Below are 26,044 nucleotides of genomic sequence, written 5' to 3'. Positions count from 1 at the left end.
ACTTTGGAGCATAAGTGCTTGTAAAAAAAAAATGCATTTCTTTTCATTTTAGAAAAAAAAGTGACTAATAAAATAATGTGTAGGAGTTCTTCTGACTACTTCCTGCACTCCCTTCATCTTTTCCTGAATGAGAGATGACCTCTGAAAAGGAGCCATTTCCTTCAGTTTGTTTTGCTTCAGTAATTTACAACAAACCTTTGAACAGTGAGAATCTTGATCATTTCTGGACACGTGTTTCTATAAAAGGCTTTTCCCTGACGGGCACAAAGGCTATCACAATCAGCCGTCCTGAATCATCTGGACAAAATATGAAATTTGTTGGTGTAGGTGTTTCTTTCTTCGTTCTCTTCTCCCTCAGTGCCCTTTGGAATACAGGTGAGTGGCTTTCAAAAATTTTTTCTGCTTTAAACTACAAACTTTTTTGACTTCTGAACTTCAGATATATATTCAGTAATAAATTACTGATACCATTTGTACAAACTAAAGCAAGGGCACACAAGCTTACACTTATCAGTACCATGTAATTTTCAACCCCTTCCTCTGTTATTTCCAGTAGGATAGTGGATCATTTTTGTAAGTAAACAGACAATCTGGAGAACACTAACTATTTTTAAAGACATAGGTGAAATTTCTAGTTCCCTTTATTGAACAAACATTTCTACTTCCATGACAGGTAGGTGTTCTAGTAGAGAAAGGATGGCCTTTATTTCTGACTACTATTCCTGTTCTCTGACCTATACTCACATATTATGCTAGTATGAAGGAGGCAGGCTGGTAGAGAGGGAGATGGGGGGGGGGGGGCGGGGAGTTGGGGGGAGATTTTACTGCCTTTTCATTTTCTTGCTCTCTCCACCTTACTGAAAAACAAGCAGCCTTCCCTGACATTCCCCGCCCCCTCACTGCCTTCACCCCCCATACACAAACCAAAAATCTTTGGCATTTTCTCCTCCTTTTGACAGAAACTGTCCTACCTGAAACTGGAAGCAATTGCACTTCAGCTCCATCAGGTGTGACCATAATTCTTCCTCTCCTAGTCTTGTTCATACATCGTTGATGACCTTTGGGAAGTAGGTCAATCCAGTGGATTTTGGAATGAAGTAGATTTCTCCTCCTCAGTCCACTACAGCCAGATCTTCTGTACTTTGACATTCAGGAAATTCCTTATATGCCAGTCCCACATACGGGGTTACTGCTGTTCCTGTTTGTTGGTCCAGCCAGTACCAAGGATAACTCCCCCATTCCAAAGAGGCAGATACACATACTACATTCACCACATTAACACAGCCAGCCACGCAGACTAACACAGTCCTAGATTACCTAGGTCATGTCAGCCGGTATTACTGATATAGTAACCCAAGAAGTGTGGGTCTTGCAAGATTCTGCTCTTGAAAGGTCCACAGTGCTCCCAATTATCTGTGCAGTCTGTCCACCTCGCTCAACTCCTGCTGGACAGTCTCTGAAATCCATCCGTTTCTTACAATGTTACTGTAACTTCTGTCAACTTCTCACTGCTTTATTTGTTGTGTTCAGCAGTTTTTCATGTCATGTCCAGTAGTTACTTCTGGTCTGTTCAGATAGGCCTCATTCAAGGGCATAGTCATCTGTTTGCCTCCCTAGTCATTTTAACATCTACATTGTTAAGGTTAGACTCATTTAAAATGCACAGAAGGATGACATTTCAGAAGCTTTTCATAATTTCATGTTGTAACACGCTTTGTCTCTAATGTTAGCTTACAGTTAGAACTGTTTATAGAAATAACTATTAATGACCTATTAATGAACTATTATTTACTGATTAATGACAGTATCTGGGAGGCTGCTTTGGAGATTTATCTTTCTACTAGTTATAAAAATACCCATGGGGTTGGTGAATTATATGTGGTCTGGGAGGTAAATAAGTGTATTTTTCTAATCAAAATGAAAGGTAATCACGTAATGCACAGGTGATTACTGCCATCATCTAAATACATTCTAAAATAATGTTAATCTGACGTAAACAGCCTATTTAATTTACAGTAGTTCTTTAGATGTTTAGATGTTGTTTCAGAGAACACCTAGAGGAGCTCAGTGACATTCCTATGTTTTTTTTTGTTTGTTTGTTTGTTTTTCTTCCTTGTCTTGTTCTTTAATAAGGGGCTCAAGACTCTTGCTCACATCAATGTGGAGAGCTTCTTGGTACCTGTTCTTGCCAGGTGACGTGCCAGTCCTTGGGGATTTGTTGTCCTGATTATAATGAATTTTGTCTTCAAATTTCTCCGTACTCAGGATCTCTGATGGGAGGCAAAGACATTTTGATTGAAAATACAGCTTTTAATACCTCTGTGATAATGTGCAGGTGGGCCATGATTTTATATTCCTCTACCAAAGGGAGGTTACCCTTTCTAATCTCACTTTTTGACAATAGGTAATTAACACAAAACAAGACTTGTCTATGCAAGAGTGAAAAACGTACCTTCTGGAGTTGTCAAAATTATGAAACATGCAAAGGTTCTTTTAACAGTCACCCTGAAAGATACATGTTGTCTGTATTTCTACACAGGATCATTTCCTGTAGGTCAGGTTATTGTGAGATACAATCATTGCTCTGTTAGTCCTTCTCTGAACGTATCCCAACAGTGACTTTTCTAAAAGGACTTCCTTTCAGAGCTCTTTGATGCTAGTATTTTTTTAACATTCCATTTTGAGAAACAGAAATATTAATTTATTAAACCATAACAAGACTCAAGCAACAAGAAAAGAATGTATACAGGGCACTTTATCTTTTTCCTGTAAGACAAACCCTTGATCCTAAGCATGTCAGCCTTAGGTACACATCACACATGCCACATGTATGGCACACTGAATTTTACCAGCCCTGATGTCCTGGCATTTTTTCCACAGAATGTTCTGAGTCAGATTTTAGTTCTTCCAATCTGCATAGAAGCACTTGAAAAGGTTTTTACTTCTTCATCAGGAAAACCTTTAACTTGGGTGTTTGTTCTGTAAAATACAACCATGTAATCCTGTTAATCTTATAACATCACCTTTGTCTTCCTGCTATCCCTTTGTTGTTTGTTACTAATTTATCATGTCCCTCCCATAATTAAATAGTAAATCTAAGGTTAGCAGTTTGCTCTGTATTTGTGCAGTGCACAGCAGAATCCCCACTGCTGTAATAAGCACAAAGTACACATGAGCTTCTCCGGTTTATATTCACTGCAACAAGGAAAATAGCCACGGGACTTGAAATGATCAGCACATGACACAAGGTTGCATAACGAAACATAACTGAGACATTCAGAATTCTTCTCTCAGCAGGGGCTCTGAGAAATGTTTTCAATATCAACAGGTTCAAGAAGAAAATCAAAACCAGTGGCTATGTTGGTAAGGATGGAAAAGCCCACTGTATCTCCCCATTGCTGTATGAAACTGGTTTCATCCCCTTTGAAGTTTCTACAGATGACGGGCTGACATTTCCGTACTCTGGAACTTGGTTATCAGGTTACTAAAATCTATGATAACACTCTTCTATCTGTATTCTCGCTCCACAAATGCAAGATTACATGAGCCTTTCCCTTTTGATCGCTTCTCTTCTTCCTTAATGTTTGACCTCAAAAAAGTCATTCTTGCTCCTCTCATGGTGATTCATATTTTGAGAGATGAACTTTACAGTGAGTGAGTTCTGCTGCTATTCAGCATCAGCAGCATTAAGTCAGAAAAGGTCCTGCTCAAAAGTGAGGCTGACCAAAACAGTTTCCTTTTAGTAGGTATTTGTTAGAAAAGAATTGCACCCTGGTGTTGTAATCTGAGGACTATGTCACACGTTAGTAGGGGTTGTATTCTCTCACCTTCAATTTACTCTTTTTGTATCATTCACCATGTTAGAAAACATGCACAGAAGAAATACTGCTAAATCTTAGATACTAGGTGGCACCTTTTCATTGCTATGCAGATCAAAAATTTCATTAATTTTGTCCTTTTTCTTGTTATTAATTTTGACTTTGTGTGTGTGTGTGTGTTCTGTAAACCAGTACATCACAGCAAAGTTCCGGATGGAGAAAAATGCACGTTGGTAAATGAGACAAAATGGCAATACTATGGCACCTCCAACATTGATGGAAACTTAACTCTCACCTGGGCACACCAGGCACTTACAGCAACCCATATCAACATAGAAGTCTGGGGTTACCAGGAAACAGGTAAAGTGATACTTTTCCTATCTGTGCACAAGCAGTTGTCAGCTTCTGTGCAGAGCTCTGCGCATCATGCTGTCACTTTCTCTGAAGATTCAAAAAGAGATCTGCAAGTATAGATAACTCATGCCAGTAATGCCAGCTTTTCTCTTAATTTACGTATGGGTGAAGGCATCTAATTTCAATCATGTAGCTAACTATTCTTTTACAGCATCCAAAAAGATTTTTTTCCTTTATGTGGCAGGTGACAGTTACTCAGAAAACTGGTTTGCCAAGTGGGAATATCTTTATACTTTGGCAAGAGAAACCCCTAATACTGGGACATATTCTTTCCTTCCTGTACCTGCTAAAGCAAATTACAGTACTTGGGACTTTGGAATTTTGAGAATTACACCCAGCACCTATTCTGATGGGCAGAGGCAAGTACATCATGGCATTCATTTACCATAGGTACCTTATTGCTTCCGATAATTAAACTGCCGCCCTCCTTTGACTTTTAAAACAAGGATTCAGGCTCTGTTTCTCATGACAAAAAAAATAGTGAATCCTCTTCAAAGATTGCCACTTACCTTTTAGGCATAGACCTCATCTAAAGATAAACATGTGATTATGCAATTACGTACATTAATCATCAAAACCTAAAAATTAATAACCAACACACTGTTGAAGATATCTAATAGGAGATACCAAAGTTCATTGCTCATTGTAGGTATGTTTTCTTTATCTTCTTATTTCTAATAGGAGTAATTTCTCTGAGGCTTAGTGTTGCCTTGTTGCAATTCTATTTATTTTATTTAGCTTTGGTTAATTTTGATTTTATTTAATGCCAGTTTATTTTGCATTTATTTTTGCTAACAGAAATGATTTGCTTTCTATGCACTACTTGAACTATTAGCTTCCTATATTCTACTTATTGTTGTTAAATTTTTTTAATGACATCATGATCGCTCCTTCAAATACAGTCAAATTAAATTATCTCCACAAATCTTCTGCTAGCAAAGACTTAGACTGCATGTTAGACTTATTCATTCCTTGTCATTGTTGCTAGGTGGAACTTTACAAACCATTTTCCCATTTTTTTGTACCAAGTTGATTTCACATACACATTTTAGTCCTCTGAGATCGCTGCTTGATTACTTAGTTTAATATACTTTTCTTGTTTTCAGTGTGGTGGGTTGAATACAGCTCATGCGTAATCCCCCAATCACTCACTTCTTCCCTCCTAGGAGGATGGGGAGAGAATCAAACAGGTGTAAGTGAGAAAAACTCTTGGGTTGAGATAGAGACAGTTTAATTATTAAAGATGAAAAAAAGAAAACACGCAAAGGCAATCAACCCCACAAGCTCACAAGACCGATGCCCAGTCAGTCTCCCAGCAACGCCTGCTTTGGGACAGCCCCTCCTCCCCTCCCCCCCCATTTTTATTGCAGAACATGGCATTCTGTAACACAGAATATCTCTCTGGTCAGTTGGGTTAAGCCGTCCTGGCCATGTTCCTTCCTAGCCTCTTGCCAACCCCTATCCTACTCCTCTGGGGGCAGAACGAGAAAGAGAAGGCCTTGATGTTGTGCAAGCGCTGCTCAACCGTAGCCAAAACATCAGTGTTTTACCAGCACTGTTTTGTCACAAGTCTAAAACACCGCACTGTTCACGCTGCTATGAAGAAAACTCTCTCCCAGCCAAAACCAATACACTCAATGAACTAGGACATGCTGATTCTTGTTACAACTGTAAAGGAGGCCTTAACTGCAGATTTTATTTTCCCACAGTAGCAACAGGTTCTTCTCTGCACGTATTTTTTTCTATTTTGTATGTAAACCTTTGCATTCCTACAAATGTTAAGTCCACTTCCTTTTATTTCATTAACTATTTCCTTATGATATTTGGTGAAATATCTCTGCAAGCGCTTCATACATATCCTGAGTTTGGGCAGACGCTCCTTCATAATTCTTCCATGTGTCTACGGTTCTTGATGTAGATAGTGTGGCACCTGTAAATACATGAAGTTCATGATCCTCAGTGTTAGACCATATTACTAATACATCAGAAACTATTTTACCATTTAGGAGCTGCTAACTACACAAGGGTTACTTTTTCTGGAGAGTTTATTATGACACTTTTGGAAACTATTGTTTTCAGGTATAGTTTCATGAGTGGATAGCAGAGTAGCCTTGGAACATTTCGAGGATTCTGAATGTTTCTTTCCCTATCTGTTGCTATTGGGCCTGTTAGTTCTGAGGCACAGAATTAGGTTCTGATAGAGAATCCAGATTTCCTTTGTTCTGCCCAAAAGGAAATATGATGTGAAAAGGCATGAAGAGAATATCTGTCTCTAAAAAAGTTTCATGTAAGCCAGAATCACAAATGCTAAAATGTATTCCTGGTTATAGCATACTTGCTGCATGCTGTCATGTCACCCTTTAAATGAGGAAAATTTTGTTTTCCTGTAAATTTTTGCAGGAAAAAGAAAACAGCGACCTTCATAATCAAAAACAAAAACAAAACAAAACAAAAAAAACTTACAAGTTGTAAGATTATACATAATTCTAGTTAGTCATTAAGACAGTATGGCTGACAAAACAGTGCTTGTTCAACTATCAAATCTATTTTTTCGGCTCTTTTTTTTCCAGCAACACTCCGTCAGTCTGGAGCTCAGAGCATGCATTGGCTTGGCACCTTGGGGAAGACTTCAGAAATGACCCAATTGCATGGGCAACTGCAAAATGTGTAGAATGGGACAGGAAAGAGGAGAAGCTTCCAAATTTCTTGGAAGAAATTATAGATTGCCCTTGCACCTTGTCACAGGCAAGAGCTGATGCTGGAAGGTTCCATGTAAGTTATTAATCCATCACTCTGGCCTATTACAGTTCCAAGTAGAAGTTTAGGGACTGACATACTCTTCCCCATAGCTCTGTTCCCTCTCTAAATGTCATTACAAGGAAATTGAATTATACTTAAATTTGCATAAGTAGCATGACAAATAGCAGAGGCAGATATAGCTTATTCAGGCAGTCTAAATAGCAAAAATCCTGTAGGACAGCCAACAAAAACCACCTTCAAACAGTATTAAGACAAATGCTTCCAGTGGTAGATGGAAAATGCTCAGGGAGGGCAGTGAATCATGTAGAACTGGGAGCACAGATGACTTCTTCAAGGTCCTACAAGATGGCAGTCTGTGTCTGTAGGTAATATATCCCATTCCGGAAGAAGCAGCTATGTTTCTACCTAGTATATCATAACTTGCTGTAAACCTTTCCATCTTACATTTTGGAGCTCAAGTCCACAGCTCTAAACCATTATTTCCTGTCTCCTTCCTTCCTCCTTCTCAACTTGACTGTTAACAAAGGACTGATAAAAGCCAAGAAATCAGTTGCCGTTTAATTTACGCTTTCAGACCTACTGTACTGTGCTGAAGACCAAATAGGGTAACTTTCTCACCTGTATACAATACCAATGATGGAAGTGTGCTTGTGCATATTAAAATACATATGTTAGGTATTTTTAGTTACTATCATTTCCTGGTTATTAAACTCCAAACATTATGTGTATTTTAGATCATACACAAAAAAGCACATGAAGAAAAAAGAATAGATACACTGCACTGCCACTATGTAAAAGCATAAGACATAAGTTAATCACTGTGGCATATTCTATGTTTATTACAATTATAGCTGAGTTCTCCATTTAGCTCCACCTGTTCTTCAAGGTCCGTTGTAATAGACTGCAAAATACTGAAGTTAGACTAACATGTTGATCCAATCACTTCAGTACTAAATTCACTGTTTTTCCTATATCCTGTGATACTCAGCACACAGCTGCAACCAGTTTGTTTAGACTTTACATATAACTGAGAAATAAAGGGTTGGGAGAGGACCTAAAAATAGAAAGGACAAAATGAAAGCTCCATTAAGCAGAACATTGATCTTTTTCAGACAGATTATGGCTGTGACATTGAAAAAGGGAGCGTGTGTACTTATCACCCTGGTGCTGTGCATTGTGTAAGAGCCATTCAAGCCAGGTAAAGAAAAATTTTTGAAACTTCATTTTTTTTTAATGATTTATTCTGTCTCAGAGATAGCAGTGTCGCAGAAGTCACAGAGGTGTCTGGACTCTCAGCTCTCAGGTTCATAGCAATCACTGTTTCCCTCCTATTAGTCTTCATTGCTGATATTAAGTTATGGCCTTAGATTTACTAAGTCATTAATTACACTGTGCTGGACATCAGGATACCTAAACAAGCGCTGATGCCTAAAAATAATTTGATTAGACTTAATTAAGCCTTTTTTATATGGGTCTACTTTAGTTCAACAAGTTATTCTTTGCACTTGTTCTGTCAGAACAATTGTAAACAGTACTGTGTTTGTGTGGCTGTAAGTCCTACAGAACTTTCTTTCTGCCTTGGTTAAAGCTCCCTCCCTCATAATCCCTGATCCGGTCAATTTTAGAAGAGCTGGGAAAAAAAGTATTTACTGACGTATCATTTCTGGATGTCACATAGAGCTTAGTAACCAAAACATTTAGCCATAAAAAGACAATAGGTAACCTGTAAGCACAAACAGACTTCGCAGAGCTGAATGATGACTTTTTTCTCTCTCCATTTCTCAACCAGTCCTGTGTATGCAGCAGGCCAGCAGTGTTGCTATGACTCCACAGGGGCCCAAATCCTCACACAAGACTCCACAGGAGGCAGCACACCTGATCGAGGCCATGACTGGGGTTCACCACCTTTCATGAAGCCTCCCCGGATACCTGGCTTTTCCCATTGGCTTTACGATGTCATCAGCTTCTACTATTGTTGTCTGTGGTCTGATAATTGTCACTTCTATATGAAAAACCGTCCCTCCAGTGACTGCAGGACATATCGCCCGCCTCGAGCTGGTAACACCTTCAGAATTCCATTATGGATTACAGATTTTTTGTACAGTTTCGTCTTTTAGAATGTTTGTGTATGTATGTGTTGTGTCAGTTAAGAATGCGGAGGGCACAATATCCTGTAGAAAATTTCCATGGAAGGTTTCAGTTGATCTGTCAGTAGCAAAATCTGTGTTTTTTTAGCTGTCCTGCAAAATGTTCAGCTTGAGTACATCATTAACCCCTGAAACTTAAGTAGCTGAGGTTTTGTAGTCAATGTCCATGGCTTCCTATCATCAGTGGGCTCTTTCTCAAAAGTAAGTTAGGGATGGTTAATGACAGCTTAGCAGTAGCTAGAAAAAACTGTAATGCTGAAAAATGCTACTCGTATCAGACATGGAAATTTTAGCATTTGCTAGTGTCTATTTTTCCTCCCCATAGCTTTTAGGAAGTATTCCTTGAGTCTTGCCATGGCTATATTGCTGCCACATGTCTTGCTTTCTTCTATGTTGCTGGTGTGCTGTGGTGTCTGGTAGAATTGTGTCCTCTCTTAAAGAAGGAAAGAGCAAGGAGTCTTTGGTCTGCTTCAAGCAAAGAGGAGAAAATTGCAGAGGGCACTGAAAGTGAAAGTCTCTTCTGAGAGTCCCCCATCAAATTTTCCTGTCTGGAAGCAGCAAAGGCTGGCTTGTCCCCAAGGAACATGGAGCTGAGAGCCAAGTGTGATAACAAAGCTGGCAGGGCAGGGTCCTTGCCAGCCTGAGGTCCAGTCCAGCTGTACCCAAGCAAGGTGAGCAGGGTGGACACAAGGAAGGCAGCGATCAGCTGAGAATCCAGATCTCCATAGAAGTTTGTGGTGTCAGGACAGGTCCAAAGTTAAGCTGAGAAGTCTGTCCGCCAGAGGGTCCAATATCCAGTCCAGAGATTGTTGGGCAAGTCTATAGTAACAAGACATATCTGAGGACAAGCCAGAAAGTCACTCTGCAGTCTGGGTCCAGATCAACAGGGTTCATGGCCAGGCATAGGCATGGCTGTGTTGGAGATGGAGACAGGTACACCTGCCTATGAGGTAGCTCAGTCAGGGACTCACAGTCCAGACTGATAGAAGCACTGATAACAAAATACCAACCAAGCAGTGAAGGACCTACCTGTCATATGCGTGTCCTTACACAGAGATTCATACCTCAGATAGGATGGAACAACTTTATCATTTTTTGCTGTGGGGGAGAGGGACCTTCCAACCTCTTTACTATTCTGGTAGGCAAAACCAAGGATATCTGCTGAGTTCTGTAGAGGCTTTAGGGCTGAGGATCACAGTCATCTCTCTCTCTTCTGGCCAGATGAGACTTCAAAGTCCCATTCCATTTCTCCTATTGTCACTCCCAGCTACATGTGAAAGCTTCCTTCCCTGGTGAGCTGCATCTGGAATAGTCCTGCATTTGTGTCTAAGTCCTCCCGTACATTGTGTGGGAATCAGGCTTGTAGCTTGAGAGTGAGGATTGTGGTAGGGGGTCCACCAGGTAAACATTGCTGCACATAAAAGCATTTTAAAGTGCAGTTCTAAGTGTTGGCTGATGAAGATGAGTAACCTGAATGACAATTGCTGTTCCTGCAGTACTGTTCAAGGTATGTTACAGCACTGCTCGAGTCACATTTACATGGATCAGACTTGTGTTTATTCCTTTGTTTAAATACCATTCTTTGGGTCACCACAATGGCTTTTTTTTTCCTCATGTGAGCCTAAGAAAAGGAGTAATGGATTGCAGTCTTCACTTGTTCTTATGTCTCTTTTTGCTTTTAAAAAACAGCATCTGCCTTTGGGGATCCCCACTTCCTCACATTTGATGGTCTGAACTTCACTTTTAAAGGACAAGGGGAATACACGTTGGTAGAGTCTGATCTCACATCCCTAAGGGTGCAAGGAAGGACCCAGCAGGCACGCTTTCCCAATGGTAAGTTGGTAAGAGGGAAAGTAGTGATGACAAATAATAGCTTCTGAGGTTGTTTGATTTTCTCTTTACAGCATTCCTCTGGGCTTTCCTAGTCTTCTTTTTCCTCTAAACATTTCCCAAACTATGACTACTGTCTATCTGGGCTGTAACAGTGTTCTTCCTCCATTCCCAGACAGATTAACACCTTACACTGATGTTCGTATGAGTGGAAACAACTTTTTTTTGTCAATGTACATTTGTGTGTTCTGGCATTCTGCTGCTTTATTGTATAAATATGGACATTTCACTGTAAAATAACTGACAAAATAATGAGCTGAGTTAGTTGCACCATGTTTAAAAATGTATTTTAAAATGTAGTTGTGAAACACAGCATTTCCTCATATGCATGCAGAGTAGGGCCAGTCTTATCAGTTTAACTCTGTATTTATTGACTCAAGACAGAAAGTAAAAACACAGGAAATCAGTAGTCAAAAGAGAGCTGATTATAAGTCAAACATTAAAATCTTCCAAAAGCATATTTCCTGCTGTAAATAAACAGATGAATCCTGGATCAATCACAGGTTTCAAACTGAAGTCAGTAATACAAAGTACTAATTGAGAACAAATTCAAGCATTTACAAGATTCTTCTGTAATGATTACAGGATGCTGATATATCTTAGGCAAGTCAATAAGAGCAAGCTGAAAAGAATCACCTGTGAGACAATGTAAATAATTCCAGAACTAAGTAACAAGAAATAATTTGTTGGAGAATGGTTACTGATGAGTTGCAGAAGTTACTTACTGTTAGGATCTATTTTATGTAGTATAATATGACATGTTAAAGAGAGGTGGCTAGACATGGACAAGGTAATTCTGGTGTGATCTGAAGGAAAGGAGGCCTCTGAGAAATACTGAAGTGCAAATGAAGCAGTCATCTTCAGCCATTGGAGCAGTCATCTCTTTTTGGCCCAACACATATGCATGCAAGGAAATTAAAATAAATTTTTGGGTATGCAAGTGCAAAAGTACTTTAGAAGTATATAACAATACATAAAAAATAAGCACTTCTCTGAGCTTTTCAGACAGTCTTTTTAGATACCCCAAACCAGCAGAAAAGTTCAGAATGTCTGATGAGAAGTTGATTAAGGGTGTCATTCTGTTTTGTTCTTGTTGTTTTCAAAGGGCCTGCTTGTCCTGTTCTTTTGGCTTATTTGTAAACCAAAACCTAGGGCAGAAGAAACTGTCTGGAGGTTCCTTTGTCGCTTGAATGGGCAGATAGCAAAGGAGCCTGTAAGAAGGAGATGATCTTTTACCTGCATTTTGAAATGAGGGAAAAATAGGGCATGGAACAGGAGAATGCTGTCCTGCTTCTCAGGACAATCTGAAAAGCTTCATATCAGATACTTTAATTTATGCTGTTCCTGGATCTAATGGTACAGATGGTGCATAAAATAGCCGGCTTGCCTCAGGAAAGAGTATTTCAGCTGAGCTCAGGGATCACAGAATCACAGAATTGTAGGGGTTGGAAGGGACCTCGAGAGATCAGCGGGTCCAGCCCCCCTGCCAAAGCAGTTTCCGTAGAGCAAATTGCACAGGTAGGCATCCAGACAGGTCTTGAATATCTCTAGAGAAGGAGACTCCACAACCGCCCTGGGCAAGCCTGATCCAGTGCTCCATCACCCTCACTGTGAAGAAGTTCTTTCTCATATTGGTGCGGAACTTCCTGTGCTCCTTTTCATGGCCATTGCCCCTTGTCCTGTCCCCACAAACCACTGAAGAGAGGTTGGCCATATCCCTTTGTTTCCCACACTTCAGGTATTTATAAACATTTATAAGGTCCCCACTCAGTCTTCTTTTCTCAAGGCTGAACAGACCCATGTCTCTCAGCCGTTCCTCATAGGGGAGATGCTCCAGGCCCCATATCATCTTTGTGGCCTTCTTCTGGACTCTTTCCAGGAGATCCCTGTCTTTTTTGTACTGGGGAGCCCAGAACTGGATACAGTACTCCAGGTGAGGCCTGACAAGGACAGAGTAGAGGGGGATGCAACTGAAGGATTTGGAATGTCTGGTAGAATTATGAGGATGGATCAAAAAGTGTGGGTTTCAGCACCCACGTAGACATGACTGCTCATACTGAATACAACATTGGATAGGATGGAATGTATCAAGGAAATATTTTGCCCTGGATACATTTTAATGTGCTTGTAGTAGAAGTGTCATGAGTCACTGAGCAGTTCATTCTGGAGATCATTTTTTTTTAATTTGTGTGCATCCCCCCTTCTCTTGTCTGTTTCACTCTGTTTCCTTTTTGTGTCTCATCTTCCCTGAAAATTGGGTTTTCCCAGGCCTTACTCACAGGACGGAGTGTGCAAGAAGGAGATCAACTGGTCTTCTTACGTATCTCTGCCACCACCATTGGGATTAAGAATTTAGAATCTCCAGACCCTTTTTTAGCAGTAAACATTCTGCTTTCAATATACTACATTAGCAGGAGACTTATACCGTGGACTTCAATGCAATGTGATTTATATGCTTAGCAATTTCCTGAAATATAAATAATCGTATTTAATTACTTTTAGGAAATGTCTGTTTTTTTGTTTTCTTATTGTTTTATTGTCTCTATCATTATAACATTCCATATTTATTTTATATGATGTGAGGTATCTTGAGGGATTTTTTGTTTCTTTGTTTGGAAGGAACTGAAGCTCAGGTGACAGGCTTGTCTGCAGTGGCCATGCAGGAGAACAACTCTGATGTGATTGAAGTACGCTACTCAGAGGATTTGGATCTGGAGGTCCTGTTGAACCAAAAGGTGGTCAACTTCTCTGAGCAAAGGTGGATGGACCTGAAAGGTTAATTACAAATATCAGCCTTGAAGCCTGTTTTATTCCTGTGAACCCCCTGTATAATTAAAAACATCTCTAGATGCACGTATTTTGATTCTATTTTCAGTGTACTTTTGAGAAACAGAATGCAGGTCACTCCAAAAATAAAGTGGGAAATAAAACAAAGGGCAAGCGGTATCCCCGATAATTAAATCTTATTTTATTATTATCATCTGCTTTTCTTCAGTTTAGTTGCTGCCAGACTGAGGCAGAATCAGTGGTAATGCACAATTTGCATGGGCCTTGGTGAACAAAATGGATAGCATAGGGAAGAATGTGATTTCCATCCAATCTGCCTTGCTGGCCCTATTTTTATACTAACCCAGTGCAGGGATTCCTCTTGCCTTTGAGACTGATTACAGCTAGGCTGTGGACAGGAATATAAATGCCAGAATTATGGGCTATGAATCTCCTTCCTAATAGCCATAGATCAAGCGTGCTACAGAGAAGCATAATGTGGCTAAGTTCCCATGGAGAGATGTAGCAGCGAGAACATCAGATCATGAGACCTTCCTGCTTCTCGTCAGCATTTCTGGTAGTTAGCCTAGCAGTGACACCAACTGCTGGAACTCCAACACTGACTGGGAAGAGGCAGAGTCATCAGATTTCTCAGTAGTCTGGACTGGCACGTTCTTTTCTCTCAGAATGTACCAATAACATAAATGACAGCCTTTACCAACACATGGTGCCTTCCTGAACTTTCTGGGGTGTGTAGTGTATAGTATTGCAGTCCTGGCAATGATACTGAGATATTTAACAGATGGCTTCAATGCCCACTTCTTCCATGTCATCTTCCAGTGGTTTGTGGAATAATTGTTTTCCTTCTCATTCCATGGAGGATGAATAGAATTAAAAACTCTTTACTCATTCTGCTTTGAGCCTAGTGTATTTAATGGAAAGAAACCTACCAATCAAAATGAATGATAGCGAAATACAACCAATGTATACTAAAATATAGCTGAATTTTACAATCACCTATCAGGAGCTCTCTGGGTTGGTCAGATGTTACCCCTCTATTCTTCTGCCTGAAAAGACTATGAAAAGTTGCTTTTTTTTTTTTTTTTTTTCTCCAGGGGTGTGATCGTTTGATTACACATTATAAAAATTTTAATAGTGAGCCTTCTGCTCAGCAGAGGAATTTTTCTGTGGCTCTCACATATTATTCCCCAAATGGCTGGAAAACATAATGAAGAGCAGAGGGAAGGAAAAAAATGGGACAGTGATGGAGCTTGGATAAAGAGCTGTAATAGGGAAGTTTTGACAAGATGATCAAGAAGCAGAGGAAACCTGTGACCACTGAGAGCAGTGTTTCCAGCTCACAGCAACTCTGTGATGTAATTGTCTCATATCCTAGAGTTTCTGCTCTGGGACACTGTCAGAAGGACATGCAACTTATATCAAACGTGGGCCTTTTTTGCTACTGCTCTGTAGTAGCCATCTTAACACATTTGTAGGTGTATGTGTTGGTCCCGTCTCAGCAAATTTTTAGGGCTGAATTCCTCTTGTCTTCCAAAAACAGATGGCATGGAGGTGTGGCCTCCTTTTAAATGCTTCTCAGAATGTAGCCCAGAGAGGAAGGAAGGAAATGCTTTATAAAAAATGTTTAAAACTGATGACACATCAACCTGTTCACTTTAGATGATTAGTTGTTTTGTCCTCTTCCTCTCATTGTTTTAGGTCTCTTTCTCCATTCTACAGCTGACCAGAAGATTACAGTGATGTTCTCTTCTGGGTCTGGAGTAGAGATAAGGGGAAGTGGAGGATTCTTGACCCTGACAGTTTTGCTCCCAGATAAGTTTATGAATCACACACAGGGTCTCTTTGGAGTGATGAATGGTAATACAGAAGATGAGTATACCTTTAAGAATAAAACAACCATATCAGTTAATGCAAGTCCTCAGCAGTTGTTTGAGTTTGGAGCTAACTGTAAGTGATTTATCTGGTCTATTATTACATTTGTTTTTATAAATTAAAAGCCATTTCTGATTTACAGATCAGAAAATTGTCTGTGCTAAGCAACCTATTCTGGGGGGGGGAGAAAAGTGAGTGAGAGAAGTATGCTCTTCCTTACCCAAGTGGGTAACATATCTAGCCAAAATGGATGAAGACAGAACCACGATGGAGATTTCTGCACTTTGTTCCATCAACAGTGAGAGCTCATATTTCACCGCTTACACTTTCAGAATTCCATCTACAATGGTCAGTGGAACACAACATCGTGAGACTGAAGTGTTACAGAAGTCCAACAATAGTCAGGGTCAGCTACCTTTTTCCAGAATATTACTAATGTTTCCATTAAGGACCTGACAGTTTTAAAAATAAAGTATTAAAATAAAAATTAACAATTGTCCTTGTCCTAACAATTTTCTTAAAAAAAGGCAAGGTGTGTAAAAGAATAGTTGCTTTCATTCAATGAAAGTGATTCAGCTGCTATATCTAGCCTGCAGCACTAGATTGGTCTGCATTCCTCCTGATGTTAGGTTAGAAGATGGATCAGAAGAAACAAGGTACAAAATACCCTCTGGCTACCATTTGCTCTCTGTGTCAAGCACAGTAGCTGTATGCCACCATTCAGATCATACTCAAAAGTTTCACTGCTCTTACTTCAGGAATTTTCCAGTTCATCTGAATGAAAATGAAAAACAGTGCCATGGCGGAAACAATACATTTAGGGATACATAGGATCAGGATTTGTGTTGCTTGTAACGTTTGGTTTAGCTACCTCTGTCTGAGGTACTTTTTATCATCAATTTTCCAGCAGGCATCTAAAATCATCACTACGTAAAGTTGTAGCTACACATTTATTTGGATCCAGTTTTAACAAATTGATCAAAGACTAACTTTAGTATGAGGTCGAGATACTGCATGTAAAAAGGAAAATAATCTTGAACTGTCAGGAAGAGGTACTAGATATGACTTCATGGATCTGTTCCAGCTGTAGATACATTTATGTAAATAAACACCTAGATTAGTAAGTAGCAGGAGGTGGTGTAGGTCTGTAAGCAATGTTACCTATGAATCTCTCTTGCTTTCTGTCTCCCAAGGGGCTGTTGAAAATGGAACTTCTCTCTTTACTTATGACACAGAGTTTTTATTGAACGATTTCTTTTATGGGGAAAAGCACAATACTTCCTTTCTGCCAGTGTTCTTTCCTTATGAAGACCCTGCTGATCCCTTGGTGAAAGAGATGGTCTTGGTCTGTGACTCTGACCCATTCTGCAGATTCGATGTCCTGACAACAAGAAGTCTTCAAGTGGGAAATTTCACAAGATTATCTCATCAGAATCACAAGCAGTTGGTAGAAAATCTAAAGCCAGGTGAGACAGCATTAAACAAACTATCCCTTTCTGCAAGGCATCTAAATAGTTAAGACCGTGTGAGGAGGCTTTGCTGAACTGTAGGTTCATGCATCTGTGAACGCTTTTATCAGGCGTAAACATCCTTGTACTAGAAAGATTTTAACACATAGGTTGCTTAGACAAACACAAAATACATTTTTTTCCATTTCTTTCACTACTGAACCACTGTGTAGAAGAACTCCTCATTTTCTGTGACTTCACCTTGGAATTAAAAAAAAATAAGTCTGAAACTATTTTTGTTAGCCTAGAAATCTTTGTCGTTCTTTGAGTTGCCACTCAAATGCCATTTGAATAATTGTAATTGAGATTTGCTAGTTCAAACACTGAATACTTCAACCAGATATTTCTCTTTTACTAGTGATTTCTTGTGGCTGGCTGGATCATCCAACCAACGGAAGAAAAGATGGAACAAACTACCTGCTGGGCTCAACCATCCATTTCATCTGCAATCAGGGCTATGAACTCATTGGATCGAAAGAAATAATCTGTCAAGTGACAGGAGTCTGGTCTGGAGACATACCTAATTGTATCCTGAGAACAGGTCTGCTTCCTTTTAAGTGTTACAAATTTTCATCAGAAATCATTTTCATTAACCAATGAATCAGTAATCTCAGTATATTCAGGCAATCTCAGTATACAATGTTGACAAATGTTCTTGACAAAAGCAACTTCTTTTATTTGGGAAGACATTGGACATGAGATTCCTTAGCTTCTAGAAGGACTAATATTTAAATCTAAATAACAGTTTTGCTTTTTTATTATTATTATTTTTAATCTACTCATTCCTAGGGCTTGGGGCTATATGCTTCTGTTTCTCCAGTTTTGGCCTACAGGAACTGTTTCTCAAGTGGACAATCTAAAATAATTTACAAACTCAGTCTTAGAAAATGGGAAAGCATAATCACTTAGCTAAAATTATTCCATAACATAGAAATACATAGGCTATAAAATGAATCCTTATTTACAGCATTATTTTAATTTATTTTTCTTCTGTAAATATAATGATATTTTAGAAGTTCTGAAAATATGTAATCTATATATACATATACACAGAGAACCAGAGATTATTGAAATCATCTAGTATCAACATAATTTGAACTGTTTTTCAAGAACAAATGATGGTACAGCCCCCAAGCATTTATTGTCATCCTTGGTTCTGTCATTGCTAATTTAATTTTAACTTTCTTTGCAACTGGGGCAAATGTAGACCCAGTCTAAGCCATCTGAGGGGTGGTTTATAATTTCACACAGTATAAAATGAGCCCTTTAAGAGAAACTTCGCAGAGCAGGACTTGGGGATCTTGGTGGATGCAAGCTGAGTATGAGCCAGCAGTGTGTCCTTGCAGCAAAGGCGGCTAATGGTATCCTGGGCTGCATTAGGCAAAGTATTGCCAGATGGTTTGAGAGAGTTGATCATTCCCCTCTACTCAGCAGTGGTGAGGCCACGCCTGGAGTGCCTGGGGACAGTTCTGGGTTCCCCAGTACAAGAGACATGGATGTGCTGGAGAGAGTCCAGTGAAGGGCCACAAAGATGATGAAAGATCTGAAGTATCTCTCCTATGTGGAGAGGCTGAGAGAGATGGAACTCCTCCACCTGGACAAGAGAAGGCTCAAGGGGGGATCTCATCAACGTCTATAAATACATGAAGGGAAGATGCAAAGAGAATGGCCCAAAGTTCTTTTCATTGATGCCCAGTGCCAGGACAAGAAGCAATGGGAATAAATTGAAACAAAGGAGGTGCCTTCTGACATCAGGAAATACTTTTTTGCTGTCATGGTGACTGCGCTCTGGCAGAGGTTGCCCATAAAAGTTGTAGAGTCTCTGTTGTTGGAGACATCCAGAAGCTGTCTGGGTATAGTGCTGGGCAAATGGTTCTGGGTGATCCTGCTTGAGTGGAGGGGCTGGGCAAGATAACCTCCAGAGATCCCTTCCAACCTCATTCTGTGAAATTCGTTACTAAGCAGCCTGTGATAACAGAGGGCAGAGAGCAGACATAGCATCCTTGTCTCTCCCCAAGCTTCCCCTTCAACACTTGTTGAAGGCTTCCACTCTTTATGGTTCCAAAGGACTATGTTATCTCAACACAAAATGTGTTACTCTATAACAGTAAAATTATTGTGAATCGTATAGAATAATATTTATTATAAACAAAAATTCATTACCCCTCTTGTGTCAGTACTATTAGATTATCAATTAGCCTGGAATTTTTAGACTTAGTACCAGTTCATCTGTCTCTGTAATTTTCAGAAAATTGTCTAATATTTACTATGTTTCAGCTTTGATTTGTTCCTACACCATGTATACTCCAAACATCCTCAAGATGGCAGTGTTTCAAAGCACCACTGTGATGCAAGGCCATACAGCATGCTGAAACACTTTTGATGCTGAGTTAATTGTTCCTGAAAGTACTCATCAGATAAATCCTATCAACGGATTCTCCATTCTGATCACCTTCCAAAAATTTGGAAAGTGCACAATACATCAGCAGTGAATTCTTGGCCAGCAGAAACATTTAATCTGCTTTTGAAGGCCTGCACCAGTTGCTTATTTCCAACACAATGTCTCATATTTAGTGTTATTAGTGAGATGATCCACAAATGAGTTTGAGCAACAGACTGTGGACTTTAGCATACAAAATAATCATTGAACATTTGCACAGAACAAGTGTAAAATACACAGTGTTGCTAAATTTTAAATAGATGAGTGAACATTTTTGGAATTTTTTTTGGACCAGCTAGTGTTAGTAATCAGTACACAACTGATTCTATTCACAAGAGCCAATCTCAGTATTGAAGCCATTTTGTAAAGAGTGAAACTAGAAGTATTTCAAAACATTTCTATTTAATATGATAGACCAGAGTATACAGAGTACTTCAGTTAACTGTTGAAAATATGTAAGAAATTTAGCAGATAATTTAGCATGCTTCATAGTTCACGGTAATAATAGATCATTTGTCAAAAGACTAAGGAGAATGAAATCTTTACAAAGTAAAGCCAGATCTTAAACAGAGTCAGTGGCAGAACATTTTGCCAAGCTGAAAGCTAAGAACATTTTTACATTGCTGCCATCAACTGCATACATACTGGATAGGAGCCAGTCAGTCTCAATAAGCAAACTGGATGCTAACATTTACACTAGAATAAAAGGGACAAAAAGCCAGCCTTGAGAGATCAGAGCAAAAGAGCTGGAAGATACACAGAAATTAACAGCATTCAGAATGAGGGAGACGTGCCACTGTTTTATGGCTAAGCAGATAAAAACCTGAATGTTTTCCAGCACATGGGTTCCTGAGAGATGGCAAAGAACAACAAGGTGTAAAATTCTTTTTATCCAATTGTAAAAAATAGCATTCCTTACTATTTGATATCTGGGGTTGTAGTTCATTTGTAGAGTGAGCCAAAATGATAATTTTTGTCAGCCTCAGGAAACTGGAGTATGGCAATGCTGCCCATAGCAGCAGGATACCATAATCAAGACAATATAACATTTCATATACAGTTCTTCACTCAGTTTTTCTAACTGCTGTGCCCCCATAAGGGCATTCATATCTAGCCTGGTTCCTCCATTTGTATCAGAATATATGCTACTGGATATCAGTATCTGTATGAGAAGATTATTTTTTGACAGGTCCAAGTCTCTCTGGAGAATACAGGTAAAACAGTCCAAAATTCCTGTCACTTATATCTAAACCTCTAGTATTTTTATAGCATGGATATCTAGTACTTTCTTTCTGCTAAATACATTTCAGCCTCCAGTCTAAGACAGTTGAAATTCAGTGCCGGTTTTCCTTGTGCTGATTCTGGATTCAGCATAATTAACAAAAAACATTTTCATGGTGTTACAAACAATTATTACTTATGCTAGCTTTCCATACTGTTTTCCCCTTTACATAGCAACATGCTGCTGTTTTGCCAACATCCATTTTATTAAACTCTCTGATAGAAGGCCTTCTTAATGCCAAGAAAATTCTGGCAAAATTAATGGTCAGTGCTTCCAAATTTCTGGGCGCCTGAATGGGTGACCACTGACCTTGCCACTATGATTAGTGGTCAGATTTTTACTTGCAGCATGAACTGTTAAAACAGTCTTTTTTTAAATAATGACTTCTTTCAAGCTGGTCAAGAACACAGGACCCAGGCCTCTATTATTTTCAGGGGGTACTTTTCAGTGCTGTGCTCATTACACTTGCTGCAGTTTTGTGGCACATCAAATTCAGTCTCTCTACTACAAATCCTAGGGGCTTTTCATTACTTACATGCTTTTATTTTTCAAATGCTAGAAAAATTACATTGAAGGAAGGCTTGAGAACTCTGAAAACTGGATAGGAAGAGAGACAGAAACAAAAGAAGGAAACTAAACATCAGTTACTTTGCAAAATCCATTTCTGTATTACAAAAAAAAATATGCTTTTAGGCCTGCATATTGTTACTTTTGAGTTTTGCTTTCTTGAATTAAAGTTTCCAGGGAAACCCTCTGCTAATAATTATTTCTGCTATGCTTTTAATTACAATTCCACTGCAAGGCTTGCAAGTACCTCAGCAACCTCTCTTCATAGAATATCACATAGAGGGAGAAAAAGAAACCATCCAGCAAAAGCAGAAGGGAGACTCTAGTAAAATGCAGGTTTAAAAAAGAGGTAAAATCTTAGCAATATGTATACATGTATATTCTGCTTGTGATAGACAATTATTTGGTGGTAAGTGCAATCTGTTTTTCTCTTTCATTTTTGCACTCCATATTTTTAGCTTTCGTTTTCCAGGCTCTGTGCAAATGCACTTTTTTGGGAAAGTTGACAGAAATCTCATTAATTTTCTGCACTTTTTTTTTTTCAGATGAGGGTGCAGAAGAACATTAGGTTTTCTTATTATGGAATTATCTGTCTGTCATTTCCAGGAGACTGGCTGCAAAACACTCTATAATCAAGAAAAATAACCTGAGATTAACAATTAAATACAAAGATTTCACTATAAAGACAGGTCACCACTGAGCCAAACATGCAATGCCAATGGTGGGTTCTCATCACTTGACAAAGACAGGGTACCTGTCAGTAAGGTGTATGTAAGTCAGACAGATGTTCTGGGGCCTTGTAACAGAAGTTATTGAATGAAGGTCTGAGGCCTGTGAAATAGTTTGTGTATCCCAGTTCCTTCCTTAAACTTCAGTATAAACCAATTTATAAGTTAAATTATTTATTCTAGTGTTGCGGAAAAGTAAGTTTTATCATTTTGCCATCACTGTATGCTAGACAGGCTGTAGTTTGGGCAGTTTTTCCTGCAGGCATGACAAAGCTATGGAAGTGCTGGCAAAAGGAAAATTAAAACTCAGGTGCACCACTTCTCACCTGTTTAAATAGAATGCATGCTCCCTTACACATGCTTATAATGCTGCTAATAGGCACACAAATAGGGCAGAGCCTTGAATCTACTTTGACCTTAGGACTCTCCAGTGTCTCAGAGACATGGGACTATACTTCTCTTTGGCCTCCTCCTGTTGAGCCTTGGACAAAATTTCCTTACACTGGGACTTGCAGTTTTTCAGATGTGGTATTTTCCTTAAAGGATACAACGTTCAAGAAGCATTGTTTCTCTTCTGCTCTCTTCTGCATAGAGCATTAAACAACAGGTGCAGTTTCAAAATTTCAATGTCAAAATAGGGGCAATTTTTAAAGCAATCAAATGGGGAAAAGGATTGAAAAACTGTCAGTTGTTGGGTTTGGCAGTTCATGTCAGCTGCATATTAGCCACTAACCATCCCTTCTTTGTGTTAGAACAGCTGTCACAGCCACCTGCCCTAACTGTCAAATGTAGGAATTATGTGAGTTCCATTGCTCACTCTGTATGGGTTTGTTTCTTGAACATGATGAACAGTAAAATATCAGTGCTATGTACACAATTTTTAAAAAATGTCACACATGTTTATACTGAAGCAAATTGATATGAAGACAAATAACATCTTCCTGTTTCGTTGTGGTTGCTGTCTTTTTTCAGATATCAAACAAGTAATTCTTCTTGGTTGTGTATTTGGAATTGTCGGTCTTGCAGTCCTGGCACGTCTAACTTTCCTGTGTAGAAAGAAGGGGTAAGAACTCAACTAAACTGAAAACGAAAAGTAACCTGCTAAAGAAATAGGAAGTGCTATGACCTTTTAATCCTTTTACTCAATGACAAAGAACTGAGACGGGACATTTTCCTACTACTATCTTTTATTGAAAACATCAAGTCTCGATAGTCCTTGTGTCCTGCTGGCAGACTATGAAGGAAAGTTGGAAGTTTATTAATAAGGCAAGCAAACATGATTGATTGATTGATTGAGACCAAACAGTATTTTTGGTCAAAATAATCTATTTGTTGAATAGTAAGGCTATCTAATGAAAAGTGTTCTGTTTCAGAGCAGGTGTGCTGATAATACCAACAGGTAAATTGCGTTTATTATTTAAGGAATGCATTGCATGATGCTGTAACTTACCACACATCCTTGAACATATTCCCTCTTTTAGGCATGCATAAATTTGCCTTGAGAGCGCTTATGTCTCTTGTGCCAAGAGGTGAATAGAATTTAAAGGATATATCAGTTTGCTGCCCATTCTTGGAACATTCCTACCAAACAGAAATACACTCACTATATAAACTACTACTTCATAAAAGAAATCTCTACAAAATGTTGTGTGGCTAGTAAATATTTTGATGTTTTAGTCCTATGTTTTAAAAGGTTGTTATGATTTCATATATTCTGTATATAATTCATTGTTAGCCAGCATTAACACTTTAAAAAATGTTTTGCTTTGTGGCTTTCCAACAGGTTCATCACTGCAGAGACCCTTGAAACAAAACACACTATGATAGCTATGTCTCTCACTGAAAATACAGCCCATTGATTCTGTGCTCAATGATCAATTAACTGTGTGTATCAGAGGGCCAGAGTCACTCCTAAATTTTTCCCTGTCCCATTAAATCACGTAAGCATTGTTTTCAGTGCTTCACAGAGAACACTCAGACCAAAAATGTTTTTTCTTCCTTCTTTGTACAAAAACGAACAAAAAGGCTACTCAACACAAGGTAGATAACTGCAGATGCTGATGTTTTTTGCATACAAATAAAAATGCACAGACGAAGGACACCTCCTAAATTTGCCATATCTTACATGTACTAGATTCCCATGTATATAGCTGACTGGCATAAAGCACTACTATTACAGCTGTATAGAATTCTCACATTTGGGAGCAGCTTACAGAATTGCTACCCTAAACTCATTGTATATAAATTAAAAAAAGTCAGTTGTAAGCTCTTATATATTTTGGAATCTGTAAGTAATTGGCTACCAAAAGTTTATAATTTCTGAACATTCTGAGAATATTTAATAAAGCCCATAGCACTCAGTGGGGTGTGTGGTTGGATAGCAACAGAGAATGCAGTCCTCTGTGTAGCTGTAACAAATTTTGAACAGATAAATCTTAATTAGGCAAGGCTAATTAGAACATCAAGTCAATCATCAGCAAACCATCAGTATTCTCTAATTTCATCGCATGTTGCTCAAACAGAAGAGGTACTACATCTCCTTCAGTCATTACTTCTGGTAATTTAAATATTTTGAATCTTCAGCAGTATATAACAGGGGAGGGACATTATTCCTTGCACAGAAATTACACTGAACTGATACTTTAAAAACTGGCTCAATGTTACTATTCCACGTAATCTAGTATTCCTACTATTCCACCTAACCTAGTATTACTCTCACCTTCATCTAAGCAAAAATGTTTCGGTAATTGCTTTAACAGTACTCTCTAGCATTTTTAAAATTATTTTATTTTTACTTTTTTTTCCTTTTCTTCCCAAGACACAAAGGCAACCAGAAGCTTGTTTCAGAGGTTCCAGTAACATCTCAACAAGAAAGAATGAAATTTCAGAGAAGTTTTTAATGAAATATGGAGAAAGCATAACAGAGGAATAAATTGTCCACAGCAACAAAGATGGAAGCAGTGGTTTTACATAGTATGTTATAATTTAATTTCTGCTTTCTATATAATGACTGTTCAATTGCATGGGAAATGCTAACTACCTTTCAGGGGTTTTATCATGGCAGGCTCATCCTACTGTGTTTCAAAAGCCAAGGACAATGCTTCTGAAAGAATCAAAGCTATATGCATTAGTTTCTTCTATCAGTCACATCTCTGCCAGCAGAACCAGAGTTTTGACAAAATCAGAAGAATTTGTGATTCTCTGTACTTCTCTTCTTTTAGTCTTTCACTTGAAAGCTGGTGAAATGAAAATAATTCTAGCCTATAATGCTAGCCATTATCAGAGAGACACACACCTTCTCTGGGGCCATGTAAAGCTCATTTAGAAAGATGTGAAAGTGTATGCAGTCAGATGGACTATTTCGCAAGTCAGGTTGAATTTGCAGATTGTTGGCTTTATGGTTTTTGTTTGTTTGCTTGTTTTAAGTAGGGAGGTAGAGAAACTAAAGATACTTAAACATTGCATTCTTATATTTTGGCAAGTCACTGAGTACATGCTCTGAGTGGCATTTTTGTGTCATTACTGACCTAATTTTAAAAGGATGCAATTGAGGGGAAGGAGAGGAAGTATTCAGAAAATGAAACCTTTCCTTGCAGGCTAACTTACAATGATTTTTAAAATTGATTTTTATTCAACTGTCCAATTAGGTTTCACTTTCAGAACAAACAAACAAAAAAACCCTGTTATCTGCACAGTTCTGCTTGCAATGTTTTTTTCTTGAATAACATAAATATGCATAGTTGTGAATTAAAAGACTCCATGGTTGCTTTTTAAAATATCTAGCTGTATTACAGTAAGTTTTATTCTTGTAATTAAAAAGTGATTTCTGAA

At 38.7% G+C, this 26,044-nt stretch overlaps 1 protein-coding gene across 1 annotated transcript; it reads left to right on the top strand.

Moving 5' to 3' along the window:
- Nucleotides 1-308: 308 nt before the first annotated feature.
- Nucleotides 309-25,113, top strand: SUSD2 (sushi domain containing 2). Its single transcript, XM_035565718.2, has 15 exons — nucleotides 309-375; nucleotides 2,134-2,335; nucleotides 3,329-3,480; nucleotides 4,011-4,178; nucleotides 4,417-4,591; nucleotides 6,803-7,004; nucleotides 8,105-8,190; nucleotides 8,782-9,050; nucleotides 10,829-10,972; nucleotides 13,649-13,804; nucleotides 15,515-15,763; nucleotides 16,882-17,154; nucleotides 17,555-17,737; nucleotides 23,186-23,276; nucleotides 25,032-25,113. The coding sequence occupies exons 1-15, from the start codon at nucleotides 309-311 to the stop codon at nucleotides 25,111-25,113; spliced, it is 2,499 nt and encodes an 832-aa protein (XP_035421611.2).
- Nucleotides 25,114-26,044: the final 931 nt, after the last annotated feature.

This window comes from Cygnus atratus, chromosome 17 (genome assembly GCF_013377495.2).
Source record: "Cygnus atratus isolate AKBS03 ecotype Queensland, Australia chromosome 17, CAtr_DNAZoo_HiC_assembly, whole genome shotgun sequence".
In the NCBI taxonomy this organism is placed as follows: domain Eukaryota; kingdom Metazoa; phylum Chordata; class Aves; order Anseriformes; family Anatidae; genus Cygnus; species Cygnus atratus.
Note: the sequence above shows the minus strand (reverse complement) of the source record. Positions and strands in the feature narration are given on the sequence as shown.

Coding starts and splice junctions, on each gene's coding strand:
- SUSD2 (XM_035565718.2), top strand. CDS start 309: ATGAAATTTGTTGGTGTAGGTGTTTCTTTCTTCGTTCTCTTCTCCCTC. Junction 9,051..10,828: donor ATATCGCCCGCCTCGAGCTG/GTAACACCTTCA, acceptor TTTAAAAAACAG/CATCTGCCTTTGGGGATCCC. Junction 10,973..13,648: donor GCAGGCACGCTTTCCCAATG/GTAAGTTGGTAA, acceptor TTTGTTTGGAAG/GAACTGAAGCTCAGGTGACA.